Genomic DNA, 15,340 nt, shown 5'->3' on the forward strand with positions numbered 1-15,340 from the left:
CCACATTACCAGCCCCCTCTAAGTTTTATTTTTAAAAAGTATATTGCCAGAATTTAAACAAGATAGGTAACTCAAAAGTAATTGTTAAATTGTATCAAATTTCAAATTTCATACCTGATAAAGAATGCATTGATATCTTTTCTTCTGTGAGGAAAACAATAATTACTTTCCATACCAAATATAGTTTGTTATATGATGTTTTACCAGTGTGATTTCAGTTCCTAAAGTAATATGGTTAGGATGGTAGTTTTATGCATATTATAAACACAGACAAGGAAAGTAAGGCTAAGAGTTTAGCTTGCTAGTTACAAAGTAAATGACAGTGCTAGGATTCTGACCCAAATGTGTTAGTCTTTGCCACTGAAGTTGCCAAGTATCAGTGATGGAAATTGCATATGGGAATGTATTTAAAATGAAACTTTATTTCTTTTGATCTGTACGTGAGCTAATATAACCATAGTAAGTTTTCTTTTTTTCTTTTTAAAAGATTGCAGCATCCTATGGAAACATCATCTCTATTTTTGAACCAGTTAACATACCAAAACAAAAGAAAAATTTGGTCAGTAATTTATTTTTCTCTTAGTAATTGAAATGTCTTACGTGTTAAAAGAGTGTAAAATCATCATGATTATTAAATAGGTAAATATATGTAATAATTGAATATACATAGTAAGTCCTACTTCATATTAGAAAATATATCTAAATGTTTCATTGGAATATAATTAAACTAAGTCTTGCCAATAAATTGTCCTAAAATGCTTTGTATTTTTACTTCTGACACTTTTTATTTGATGATAAATATTTGAAGAGTCCATAACCTAACGTTTGGCAGTTACTTTATTGCTGGTATCAAACAGCATTGCTCAGCCATATATGGCACTGTATTATTGGTTTTTGTACTTTTTTTTTCTTGTCTTTTGCTTTCATATGTGTGTACTTAAATTTGCATGTTATATTGGCATAATCCATATACTTCAAAGACTTTCTTGAATTTACTGTGTCATATAATTGTTAGTAGATTAATGAATTTTTTTCTTTATAAGGAAACTATTTAGAAATAGTTTTGAAAACTGGCTTGTCTGTGGATTATAAATACTGGGATTATATAGTAGATTTGATAGTTGCTTTAATGCATGTTGTTGTGTTGTCTGTATTGCTATTAAAGGTTAAGGTAGTGGGTTTTTTTTTTTTTTTTTTTTTAAAGATTTTTATTTATTTGAGAAGGTAGAGTTACAGACATAGAGAGGGAGAAACACAGAGAGAGGTCTTCCACCCGCTGGGTCACTCTCCAAATGGCCGCAACGGCCAGAGCTGGGCCAATCTGAAGCCAGGAGCTGGGAGCTTCTTCTGGGTCCTCCAGGTGGGTGCAGAGGCCCAAGCACTTGGGCCATCTTCTACTACTTTCCCAGGCCATTGTCAGAGAGCTGGGTCAGAAGAGGAGCAGACGGGACTTAAACCAGTGCTCATATGGGATGCTGGCGCTGCAGTTGGAGGCTTAGCCTACCGTGCCACAGCACCAGCTCCTAAGATATAAACGATATGAAAGAGGATCAACATAGTGTAGTTGAAAGTGCATAAGGAGTCAAAGTTCTGGTTTCTGTTTCTGCTGCTGCCTGGCTATTTGATCCTAATCAAATCAGGCTTATGAGGTTCTTTTCTTAACTCTGAAACTAACTGATCAATAAAAAGATACATTATTAAAAAATTAAAAAGATACATTATTTCTTTGAAAGGCAAAGTGACAGAAAAAGAGATCCTCTGTGTGCTGGTTCAGTCCTTAAATGACCACAATGCCTGGGGCTGGTCCAGGGTGAAGCTAGGAGCCTAGAACTCCATCCTGGTCGCCCTCTTGGGTGGCAGGGGCCCAGATACTTGGGCCACCTTCTGCTGCCTCCCCAGGTGCTGGATTGGACGCAGAGCAGTTGGGAACTGAACCGGCGCTCTGAAATGGGAGTATTATAAGGATGAGGTTATATTAATACATGTGCAGAAATGTATTGTTATAAAGAATTTACCAGTATTTTAGTATTAGAAATACCTTTGTTTTGATAATTTTCATGTCATTTTCACTTAACTCATTAGTAACATAAAATTTGAGGGGGAAGATATTATTTCTTCTTTTATGAATGAGGTAACAAAGGCCCAAAGAAAGTAAGTGACTTGACCAATGAAACAGCTTTTGAGCCACAGAACTAGAGTGGAATTAAGCATGTTAATTCCTGCATGTGAGCATTTGTTCTGTACCTGTGTTAACGAAAATATTTTCTCCGGGCACTTGGAGAGAGTGTCCATGATTCTCCCCAATTCCTATTCATGTTTATAGGTTTCCCAGTGAATCCAATATTAGAGGCTCATATAGCCTTATGATTTAGTAATTGACAGTAATAAAAATAAATTTTAAAGGATGTCACCCCAGCCAGAACAATGTATTTCATTAACTACTTGAGTGAAATAATTAGCTTTTAAAAATATTTTATTTTAAAAATCCTTTATTTATAAGGATAAAATTAAGATTTTTAATTTTTGTTCATTTTCCCTTTTACTAATTACAATAGGTGAATGGTATAAAAAACTCAAGAGGAAGCTAGTTATTGGTAGGCAGCCTGACTATATAGAGAGGCTTGAGGAAAAAAAAAAAAAAAAAACCTTTGATGAGGAAGGGAAAACTGGTTCAAATAGACAAAGAAAAAAAAATCATAGACTTGGAAGAGGTACAAAGTCTGCAGTTTTAGAGGATAGTCTCAGACTCTATAGGTCTTGGGAAAAAAAAAGATTTTCTTGAGACTGGCATTCTGTACACTGGGTCAAGCTGCAGTTTGGTACAGGTGTGCAATAGTGGAGCCCTGAGTTAAGTACTGGCTAGTCTACTTCTGATCTAGATTCCTGGTAACACACCTGCAAAGGCAACAGAAGATGGCCGCAGTACTTGGACTCCTGCTGTTCATGTGGGCACCAGAATTGTTTCAGCCTGGCCCGGGCCTGCCTGTTGAGGCTATTTAAGGAGTGAATGCAAAGACAGAAGTTCTTCCCCCTCTTTTTGTTGCTTTACCACACACACACACACACACACACACCCTTTTCTTTGTACGTTCCAGAATATTCTTTTAAAATGGTGTTTATTCATGAAAGGTGCACCTCAGAATTACTAGGGGATACATGTGTCCCTGTACTGCCCTGGGAATTCTAAAGCTATAGGTGCCTGATTGTGTCTGTGTACTTGTGTGTTTAGTTCTTGAGAGGGTTTTGATGTACAGTATGACTGAGAGCCAGGTCATGTTTCATGAAAACATATTCTGAAGGCTGCCTATAATATTGGGATCACCTGGGATTCCATTCTTGGCCTCTTGAACTTGAATTTTTTGGGTGCAAATCCTGGAAATCAGAATTTTGCTTTAAACAAACTCTGCGAAGTTTTAGTGGAGAACAATTTTGTATGGTTTACATTTTACAAGTTTGTTTTGGCATGCTTATGATGATATCAGAATCACCTAGATCAATGATAGCCAGTGTGCGGACTCTGTAGTATTATTGCCACTGGTGTGATGAACACCAGTTTTGGTCAATATGGCTAAGTATTCTATTTACAGTTTCCTCAAAGTTGGACAGTTGTTAGTGAAGATAGCCAGGTTTTCTTTTCTTTGATCGTATTCAGATTCTGCTTCTACCCCAGCATGTACTTTATACTTTCCATAACAAGCTAGAGCATGGAATCGATCAGCTCCAAAGACATTTTTTCATCTTTGCAGCCACCATCTTTCTCACTTGGGTGTGGGACAGCCCCCAACCAAAAGCAGTCAAAAGACAGCTGGAGAGTGGGAAAAGAAGGAAATTTGAATTATTATCCTGTTCTTCTCTACTTGAAAGGCAGAGTGACAGAGAGAGAGAAGGAAAGAAAGAGGGAGATCTTCCATCCTCTGATTCACTCCCCAAAAGACCACAATAGCCAGGACAGTGAAATTAGCTTAGTAGGCTGAATCCTGAATTTAAAAAGAAAATGAAATGAAGTAGAAAATGTCAGGGTATATCATATGTAATAAGGATAAAGCTAGGTTCTTTAGTTTGTGTATGTGTTTTGAACTGCTGTGCAGCATTTATTTCTTACTGATTTTCAAGCAGAAAAATTGAAAAAATCTTTTCAAATGAAAGACCTTAAATTACATAATATTAAGGAGGTATTTCATCTCTTATTTTAACTTTCTCCATATACCATCATCTCAGATGGGGTAAAGCTTGAAATAGAGCCACAGACGTACATTTAAAATTAAACTTCTGTCTTTATAATTAATAATAACAACAAGAGCAGTGATCTTATATGAGGATTATCCAAGGTAGTACAGGCTTATTCACTTCATAGTAAAGACAGACTTTTGGACCTCTAGGGATGGGTATTCTGTGTCTAATCTCCTCTGTCATATGTTCTCTGTTTTTCTTGACCAAATTGAACCTTTTTTTTCTTTAGAAATGACTACATGTGTTTTTATAAGAATGATGAATATGACCATTTACATTTGACAGGAAAAATGCTAATTGTAGTTGCCTAATTGACCTTTTTTCATTTTAGGAATTATATAGTCAGTGGCAGAAAAGTGGCCAATTTTTTCTGGAGTCAATAGCACACAATATAACTTGGGATCCCACAGGTGAGAAAATAAGCAGGTTAATTGACATGAAATATCACTTGCCTAGGCTGTTGCTTTCATTATTGTAACATATAGTGCCAGTTCTGTTCTGTGTGAGATTGTGGAAAATATAAAAGTAAGTACAACAGATTGTGCCCTTTTAGAATTTATACCAAAATGAAGACAGATACGCACTGTAATAAATCACAGAATATGGTAAATGCCATAATGGGAATATCAGTTTTTGGAATGATATCTTAAATTTCTTGGTTTAGTTGAAGGGGAATCTATGATTTATGAATAGATAGATGTTAACAGTGAGAATGGGTTGATGGAGTAGGGGAAAAAGAAGTGAATTTTCAGAAGAGATAATATATGCTCAAGTATCTATTTCTGCATTAAAAAAATCCCAAAATTTAGCGGCTCGAAACAGCAGTGGTTATTTGTGTGAATTAGGAATTACCACATGGCCTCAAAGAAATGGCTTGTCTCTTGTTCCATGTGTGATTGGCTAAAGCAATTCTGTCTATAGCTGAAAGATCCAAGAAAAATGTTGTTCATAGATCTGGGCTTTGCTGCTTGCTGTCTGTCAGAATATTGCCTTTGTTCTCTATATGGCCTCTCTTTCTGTATGGCCTCTCTAGCAGGGGAGCCTAGATTTACATGGTAGCTGGATTCTGAGAGTGAAGATAGAAGCTGCAAGGATTCCTAAAGTCTGGCAAAACTGGCTTATATTCAAGGTATGGGAGAAATAGACTCCATCTCTTTTTTAGATGCAGCAGAATCATGTTGCAGAGGGTGTATGCACAAGGAAACATGATTTATTGGGAGATGTTTTGACCATTCTACCATAGTGAGCAAAAACACAGAGAAAGAAAGCCTAAGATACATTCTAATAGCAATTAACAGTTCACTTGGGCTAGAGTCCCAGTGTATGGTGGTGAGAACGTAGACAGCAGAGTATTGTGGAATTCCTTTAAAATTATGGTAAAGCATTGAAATTTAATTCTTTTTTCTTAGATGTATTTAATTATATCTTTACAGAGAGAGAAATAGAAGAAGTGAGAGAGAGGTCTTGTATCTGGTGATTCACTTTCCAGATGGGCTCAGTGGCCTGAGATGAACTAAGCCAAAGCCAGGAGCCAGGAGCTTTATCCAAGTCTCCCACACGGATGGCAGGGTCCCAGACACTTGGGCGATCTTCCACTGCTTTTCCCAGGCACATTAACAGGGAGCTAGATTAGAAGTGGGGATACAAATTGGCACCCATATGGAAGCCACCATCAAAAGCGGTGGCTTTACTCACTGTGCTACACTGCCAGCTCTGGAATTTAATTCTTTTTAATTGTCTAAAAATTGTTAGAGATTTTTGAAAGAAGCTCATGGCATGTTAATATATATGGGTTTACATGATTGTTCTGCTAGCAGTGACTTAGGAAGAGCAAATGAAGGAGGAATGGGAGCCAGAGGGACTCTTTGAGGAGGATGCGTTCACAGTAGTCTGAGTGAGAAGAACCTGTTTCAGTGACTTTGCCAAAGTTGGTACTCAGTATTAAATGAATTGATGACTCATGAAAGGAGAGCATGGTTATGAAATACATTTAGGCATACATTTAGAGTTGGCTTCACTTGACAAGTGGATTTGAGATTACTTTGAGAATATCTGCACAAGAAAAATGATATGTAGGAGTTGGAAGTAGTGATTTGTTGGTGGTGTTCGGATGTATGGCATGTTAGATGCTTGCATTATCATAAAGCAATAGATGAAATTTGAATCTAGAACATAAGAAATTCTGTTTGAAACAAGGATTTAGAAGTCGTCAGTTTAGATAAAGGAAATAGTTTTAGTTTTCATAATGTAGTAGCTGACATTGCTGAGGAAAATTCTGATTAGAATACAAACTTCAGAAATATTGGAAGTTATTTTAGAAGATAAAAGATATACATATACTTTGAGAATTTTAAAATCATACAATCTTTCTTTTAAAAGCTTTTATTTAATGAATGCAAATTTCATAGGTACAACTTTAGGAATATAGTGGTTCCTTCCCCCCATACCCACCCTCCCACCCCCACTCCCCTCCCACCTCCTACTCCCTATCCCATCCCATTCCTCAATATGATTCATTTTTAGTTTAACTTTATATAAAGAGAACCAGCTCTATGCTAAGTAAAGATTTCAACAATTTGTGCCCCCCCACACACATACCATATAAAGTACAGTTTGAGAACAAGCTTTGCAGTTAATTCTCATAGTACAAGTCATTAAGGACAGAGGTGCTACATGGGGAGTAAGTGCACAGTGACTTCTGTTGTTCATTTAATAGTTAACACTCTTATGACATCAGTGATCACCCAAGGCTCTTGCCATGAGCTGCCAAGGCTATGGAAGCCTTTTGTGATCACAGACTCCATCAGTATTTGGACAAGGCCAAAAGCAAAGTGGAAGTTCTCTCCTCCCTTCAGAGAAAAGTACATCCTTCTTTGATGGCCTCTTCTTTCAACTGGGGTCTCACTCACAGAGATCCTTCATGTAGGATATTTTTTGCTACAGTGTCTTGGCTCTCTGTGCCTGAAATGTTCTCACAGGCCTTTTAGCCAGACCAGGAAGACTTAAGGGCTGATTCTGAGGTCAGAGTGCTATTTAAGTTGATTGTCACTCTAGGAGTCTGCTGTATGGGCTGCTTCCCATGCTGGACATTCCCTCCTTTTTAATTCTCTCTGTTATTATTACCAGGCACTTGATATTATTTGTATGATCTCTCTAACACTTAATCCTATCTGTATGTTCACTTTAACACTTAATATGATCACTTTAACAATTAAGATGACGTTTTTACCACCAAATTCAACGGGATTGGAGTCCCATGATAAGTTTTTAAACTGTACCCTTAGAAGTAAGTCTGTAGGACTGTATGCAGAACTATACAGCTTTACAGTTACAAACTTCCTCCTCCCTCTCTTATTCCCCCTCTTATTTTTTACTGGGATCTATTTTCAGTTGACTTTATATACATATGATTAACACCATGTTAAGTAAAGAGTTCAACATATAGTATGAAGAAAAGAAAAAAGAAAAAAAAAACTGTCCCTTGACAGTCAAGACGAAGGCTGTTCAAGTCATTGTTTCTCAGAGTGTCAATTTCACTTCTACAGCTTTCATTTTAGTTGCACTTTTGATTCTCACAGATCAGGGAGAACATATGGTATTTGCCCCTTTGGGATTGGCTTATTTCACTAAGTATAAAGTTTTCCAGATTGATCCATTTTGTTGTAAATGACTGGATTTCTTTCTTTCTCTCCCTCTCCCTCTCCCTCCCTCTCTCTTTCTCTCTCTCTCTCTCTCTCTCTCTCTCTCTCTCTCTCTCTCTCTCTCTTTTTTACTGCTATGTAGTATTCCATAGTGTACATATCCCATAATTACTTTATCCAGTCTTTGGTTGGTGGACATTTAGGTTTTTAGGTTGATTCCATGTCTTAGCTATTGTGAAATAAACTGCAATGAACATGGAGGTGCAGATAGCTCTTTTGTTTACTGATTTCATTTCCCTTGGGTAAATTCCCAGGAGTGGGATGGCTGGGACATAGGGTAGGTCTATATTCAGATTTTTGAGGTATCTCCATTCTGTCTTCCATAGTGGCTTTACCAGTTTACATTCCCACCAACAGTGGATTAGGGTGCGCTTTTCTCCACATTCTTTCAAGCTTTTAAAATCACACAATCTTTTAAAATGCTTATTCCTATGAGATTGAGGTTGATGCTATTTATGGTAACCCAGCTGTATATTGATGCATGCAGTAAGGAGAGATCAGACCTAGTTTGAAATTTGGCATTTAGCATAGCACTTTCGAATATTAACTCTGCTGTGGGTAGGGTGATGTATGCCCCATGTATGTTTATTGTCTTCTTTTTATTATTGATTTCTCATTCTTTTACACTTGCAAGTGTTCCTACTTGAATTATAAATTCTGTGGTTACTCTTATATCTCTATAATCTATTATAATTATTTGTTTGCCTCGCTTGCTTATATATTTTTTAGACAAGGGCAGCACTTCTGTTATATTCATATATTTATATTCACATTTCCAGTGAATAATAAGCTCTCAATAAATGCTCATATACTTGATGGATAGTTCTGTGATTATGAAAAGCTCACTTAACAAATAAGCACTGGTTAACTCACTTGAAAATTGAGATAGTATCTATTTTCAGTATTATTTTTAATGATCAGATATTACAGTATATATGTGCCTACTTGGTAAATGATAGAATGCTACAAATATTGAACAAACTTGCTGCCTACTTTGCAGTGTCATACTAATAACTGCAATAAAAACATTTAATATATTTTTTAAAGATTTATTTTATATTCTTGAGAGAGTACAAGAGACAGAGGTCTTCCATCTGCTGGTTCACCCTCCAAATGGCTGCAACAGCTGGGGCTGAGGTGATCTGAAGAAAGGAGCCAGGAGCTGCTTCTGGGTCTCCCACATGGGTTTAGGGGCCACGGACTTGGGCCTCCACTGCTTTCCGTAGGCATGTTAGCCGGGAGCTGGATTGGAAGTAGAACTGCCAGTACTTGAACCTGTGCCCATATGGGATGCTGGCTCTTCAGGCTGGGGCTTTAACCTACTGTGCCACTGTGCCAGCTCCAGCATTTAATATTTGGACCAAATGATATTTATTTAAGCTTAGAATCTTGTTCCTGTGGTCTGGCAATAGTAATAATGCTTCAGAGAGCAGAATTATTGTTAAATTTCTCTCAAATAATCTTTAAAAATATTTACATATTTAATGAAAGGCAGAGTTACAGAGAGGGAGAAGGACTGTCTGCTAGTTTACTTGCCAAATGGCATAACAGCCAGGTCTGGGCCAGGCCATCGACAGGAGCATGGAACTCTATCCAGGCCTCCCACCAGGATGTCAGGGGCCCAACCACTTGTGCTATGTTCTGCCATTTTCCCAGGCATGTTAGCTGGGAGCATGATCAGATGTGGAATATCCAGGACTTGAACTGGCGCCCATATGGGATGCCAGTGGCTTTCTAAACCACTACTCCACAATACTGGCTCCCTAAAATCATCTTTACAAAGTAGTATTACAAGAAAATTACTTATTTCCTCAGCATATCTGGTGGTGGCTTGACAGCAACTCAGGACTATTGATTATCTTTTGAATCTTACAAGGTTTAAAATTCACATGCAGTTTATTACTTTTTTATTTAGTGGCTTGGATGAGAAGTGGACTATTACTATAATGCATTCTTGGAAGCTAGTATTTATATATTTTTAATGTTTATTTAATAAATATAAATTTCGAAAGTATAACTTTTGGATTATAGCGGCTTTTCCCCATAACTTTGCTCCCACCCGCAACCATCTCATCTCCCACTCCCTCTCACATCCCATTCTTCATCAAGATTCATTTTCAGTTATCTTTATACACAGAAGATCAACTTAGTATATACTAAGATTTCAACAGTTTGCACCCACACAGATATACAAAGTATAAAGTACTGTTTGAGTACTAGTTTTAACATTAATTTGCATAGTACAACATATTAAGGACAGAGATCATACATGGGGAGTAAGTACACAGTGACTCCTATTGTTGATTTAACAAATGACAATTATTTATGACGTCAGTAATCACCCAAGGCTCTTGTCATGAGCTGCGAAGGCTATGGAAGTCTCTTGAGTTTACAAACTCTGATCTTATTTAGACAAGGCCATAATCAAAGTGGAAGTTCTCTCCTCCCTTCAGAGAAAGGAAACTCCTTCCATGATGGCCTGTTCTTTCTGCTGGAATCTTACTCACAGAGACCTTTCACTTAAGTCACTTTTTTTTTTTGTTTGTTTTGCCAGAATGTCTCGGCTTTCCTTGCCTGAGAAACTCTCATGGGCTTTTTAGCTGGATCTGAATGCCTTAAGGGCTGATTCTGAGGCCAGAGTGCTGTTTAGGACATCTGCCATTCAATGAGTCTGCTGTGTATCCTGCTTCCCATGTTGGATCGTTCTCTCCTTTTTAATTCTATCAGTTAGTATTAACAGACACCAGTCTTGTTTATGTGATCCCTTTGACTCAATCCTATCTTTATGATCAGGGATGAATTTCAACTGATTACTTTGACTAGTGAGATAGCATTGATACATGCCACATTGATGGGATTGATCTGGGATCCCCTGGCACGCTTCTAGCTCTACCATTAGGGGTAAGTCTGAGTGAGCATGTGCCAAACTGTACATCTCCTCCCTCTCTGATTCCCACGCTTATATTTAACAGGGATCACTTTTCAGTTAAATTTAAACACCTAAGCATAATTGTGTGTCAATTAAAAGAGTTCAACCAATGGTGTTAAGTAGAACAAAAAATACAAAAAGGAATAAAATAGTAAGTTGTTCCTTGACAGTCAGGACAAGGACTGATCAGGTCGTTGTTTCTCATAGTGTCCATTTCACTTCTACAGGTTTCCTTTTAGGTGCTCAGTTAGTTGTCACAGATCACGGAGAACATATGATATTTGTCCCTTTGGGACTGGCCTATTTCCCTCAGCATGATTTATTTATTTATTTATTTTTTGACAGGCAGAGTGGACAGAGAGAGACAGAGAGAAAGGTCTTCCTTTGCCGTTGGTTCACCCTCCAATGGCCGCTGTGGCCGGCGCACCGTGCTGATCCGATGGCAGGAGCCAGGTGCTTACCCTGGTCTCCCGTAGGGTGCAGGGCCCAAGCACCTGGACCATCCTCCACTGCACTCCCGGGCCACAGCAGAGAGCTGGCCTGGAAGAGGGGCAACCAGGACAGCATCCGGTGCCCCAACCGGGACTAGAACCCCGGGGTGCTGGCGCCGCAAGGCAGAGATTAGCCTAGTGAGCCGCGGCACTGGCCACTCAGTATGATGTTTCCCAGATTCCTCTATTTTGTTGCCAATGACCAGATTTCATTTTTTTTTTTTTTACTGCTGTATAGCATTCTCTAGAGTATATATCCCATAATTTCTTTATCTAGTCTTCTGTTGATAGGCATTTAGGTTGATTCCATGTCTTAGCTATTGTGAATTGAGCTGCAATAAACACTGAAGTGCAGACAGAAGTAGTATATTTTTACTTTTACAAGTGCACTTTGTCTTCATAAACAGATTTTAAATATTGTAGGTGAAATATTAATATAGAGTGAGAATCTCATATCTGAAATACTTGAAACCAGATTTCAGCTTTTTAGGTTTTTGTAGTATTTGCATAGACAGTGGCAATGTTGTGCATCCCTGACCCAGAAATACCAAATGCCCTTAAATTTGGAACTTTTTGAGCATTGTTTTGGATTTCAGATTTTCAGTTAAGGATGTTCAACCTGTATTTAAGTTATGATTAATATTTACTTACTGTAATATACCAGATATTAGGATATAAAGTTTTTCCTATAGTATTATTAAACTTACAGTATTGTATTGCTTTTGTATTGTCTCTGGATTCACTGTTGTATATCCTGTACATCATGAGATGTTCTGTTAAGGGTTTTCTAGTTTCCCTACCTATTTTATTATCCATATGTCTGTCCTTTTTCTTTCAAATCAATGTATCATAGCATACTGACCTACTTTTGAACCATTCAGTACCCTGGACTCATTGTTTTGTATTATAAAATTCTCATTCAATCAAGTAGTATATCATAATTTCATCTTCAGTATATGTCAAAAGAAAACTTGTGTGTGATTGTAAGCTTCACAGTGAAATAACAAATATATTGAAATGAAATGTTTCATTAGTACTTTATTTGCTTTTTTTGTGACTGTGAAACTTTTTGCTTGGTTGCTCTGTTTGTTACCTTCTGCTATATGCCAGACGTGTGCTAGAGATTTTGTGTGTATTAAAGGTAATCTTTAGTACAATTCTGCACAAACCTGTGGTTTTATGGATGAGAAAATTGGAGCTCAGAGGTTGCCCAGTTAGCTCAATTCACATGACTAACTAAGTGGCTTACTTAGTGTTTAGACTCAGGAATTTCTGATATAAAGTCTATGCTTTTGCCACAGCCCTACTTTCCTTTGGAAGAAAATGATAATCCCTACAAATACAAATCCATTGATCTTAATTGTCAAGGTAAATGCATTGTTTTCCTTCCCAAATTGCTCGTCCTCTGTCTCTTCTTTGTGTGGATTATAGCACAACCTACTGAACTGTCAAGTTATAAAGTTGAACCTGTCCTTGAAACCACTTGTTTTCCCCTTGTTTTTTAGTTGATATGACGCCTTGACAGTTGTACTTTTTGCAATGTCTTTCAAAATCCTTGATACTTGTAATTATTTGGTTCATGAATATTATAGTTAATTAACTAGGTTTCCTTTGCTCTTATGTTTTTCCTAATCTTGTCTGTCTCAAGTTTGTTTTTTTTTTTTTTCCTTTGTTCAAGATTTTATTTATTTGTTTTGAGAAAGAGTTACAGACAGAGGGAGAGACAGAGATACGGGTCTTCTATCCACTTGTTCACTCCCCAAATGGTCGCAGTGGCCAGAGCTCGACTGATCTGAAACCTGGCGGCAGCTTCTTCCAGGTCTCCTGTGTAGGTGCGGGGACCCAAGCACTTGGCATCTTCTAGGCCATAGCAGAGAGCTGGATTGGAAGAGGCACATGTGGGCCTCAAACTCGCCCCCACATGGGATGCCAGCACGGAAGGCAGAGGCCGCACCCACCATGCCACAGCTCCTGCTCCTGTCTTGTATTATTTTTGAAAAAGGGTATTCTTATCTCTTTTTTAAAGTCTTGCAGAAGTTGATTAAGGTGGATTATCTCTAGGAAAAATGCACATATTATATACACAACTTTTGTATATAATCTTAAAGTCCTCATTGAGTTCATCTTTGACTAGAACCTTCAGTTAGGCCCTTGTTCAAAATACAGGTCCAATTATATAACCTTCACTTTGCCACTTATAAAACCTTTTCAGAGGTGGGAATTTGGCCTGGTTAAAATGCCAATTTAGACACACATGTCGACATTGGAGTGCTGGATTCAGTTTCAGTTTCAGGCTCTTGACTCCTGATTCTGGTTTCAGCCAGTGTAGTTTTGATGGCTCAAGTGGTTGAGTGAGTTCCTGAGACCCATGTGGGAGACCTGGATTGAATTCTTGGCTCCGTGCTTTGGTGAAGGCTTTGGGCATTTGGTGAGTGAGCCAGCGGATGGGAGCTTTCTCTGTGTAAAAAAGAGAGCGAGAGAGAAGGAAGAGGAGGAGGAGAAGGGGGGAGGAAGGAGGGAAGAAAGAAAGAAACCTATTATTCCAAGCTACTGTTTTCATCTTTACAATGTATCATATTCCTTAATCACATCAGATTAAAGCGTTCTTGGAAAATAGATGGACTTGCATGCCTTTCTTTCTTTATTCATGATGAAACTCCTTTCTGCAATGCTTGTCCCCTCTACTGCTTTTTCATCCACAGTGGACCAGGTTGTATTTAATTACTTTCTATGGCATTTTCACTACAGGTACACATAATTTCTCTTTCCTGTGTACCCTTGTAACACTTTACATACATTTCTATAATGTTTATAAAACTTTTAGGTTGGACTGTAATATTTTAATGTTCTTTTACTGGAATTTATGGTAGAACACAATGGCTTTTTGTTTTTGTTTTTTTGTTTTTTTCTTGTCATGTGCCTAGCACAGTGCCTGGTACAAAGGAGAAGCTCATGAAATGTTCATTGAATAAGAGTAGATGTCTTACCTTCTTTCCCAAGTTGTAGAACAAAATTAAAATACAACTTTCTTCTTTCTTTCTCCAAAGACCCTTTTGTTATTTGACTTTTCTTGAGAAAATGTATTACCTGTATAGTAATATATGAAACATTTTGAATATATAACTTAACTCACTATTAAATACTTAATAAATGGTGAATAATAATTTTTTAGGCAATCGTCTTCTAACTGGTTCCAGCTGTTTACAACTCTGGTCCAACATTAACTTGGAGAAGCCAACTGAAGAAGAAAATCCAGATAAAACAGATCTTGATTTTGGGGATTGGAGATGCATTTGGCATTGCAAGTAAGCACTTAATTAGGGCATTAAAATGATAAACCTGTTCTATGTGATTTAATTCTATTATATATGTGTATTAGTTTGTATAAGACTGTATTATCATTAAAATGATTGATTTTTTAGTTTTTTTTTTTTTTTAATTGCATTCATTTATTTGGAAGGTGTGGTTACGAGAGAGAGGAAGAGAGAGAGAGAAGGAGAGACAGAGCTCTCCCTAACCACTGGTGCATTCCCCAAATACCTGCAATGGCTGGAGTTGGGCTGGTCTGACCAGGAGCCAGGAGCTTCATCCAGGTCTTGCACATGGGTGGCAGGGGCCCAAGCACGTGGGCCATCTTCTGCTGCTTTCCCAGGAGCATTAGCAGGGAGCTGCATAAAAAATGGAGCAGCTGGAACTCGAACCAGTGCCCACATGGGCTGCTGGCACTACAGGCAACGGCCTTACCCCTAAGCCTCTGCTGGCCTCTGATTTTAGTTTTTAACATGGCTTTTCTTATATACAGGATTTTCTGTGTTCCAAAGGTTGATTTTTTTTTTAATTGTCAAAATAACTAGGAAGAAACACAAGAAATATATGACCTGTATGAAAACCATTAAATAGAAACTTGGTCAACTATACAGAAGACAGAGATACTTTTCATGCTTTGAATGAATGGCTGAGTGTAATGAAATAATTATGTTGATCATAAT

At 37.7% G+C, this 15,340-nt stretch overlaps 1 protein-coding gene across 9 annotated transcripts in view; it reads left to right on the forward strand.

The window, feature by feature from the left end:
* Positions 1 to 15,340, forward strand: part of DMXL1 (Dmx like 1) — a 171,307-nt gene that overhangs the window by 21,501 nt on the left and 134,466 nt on the right. For 8 of the 9 annotated variants that reach the window (XM_070076024.1, XM_070076025.1, XM_070076026.1 and 5 more), the window contains exons 3-5: positions 488 to 559; positions 4,562 to 4,640; positions 14,524 to 14,656. In XM_070076024.1, the coding sequence (XP_069932125.1) occupies positions 488 to 559; positions 4,562 to 4,640; positions 14,524 to 14,656 (284 nt within the window). The remainder of the gene's footprint in view (positions 1 to 487; positions 560 to 4,561; positions 4,641 to 14,523; positions 14,657 to 15,340) is intronic. The other variant, XM_070076032.1, reaches the window with a different exon arrangement.

The sequence above is a fragment of the Oryctolagus cuniculus genome, chromosome 6, assembly GCF_964237555.1.
Source record: "Oryctolagus cuniculus chromosome 6, mOryCun1.1, whole genome shotgun sequence".
Classification (NCBI taxonomy): domain Eukaryota; kingdom Metazoa; phylum Chordata; class Mammalia; order Lagomorpha; family Leporidae; genus Oryctolagus; species Oryctolagus cuniculus.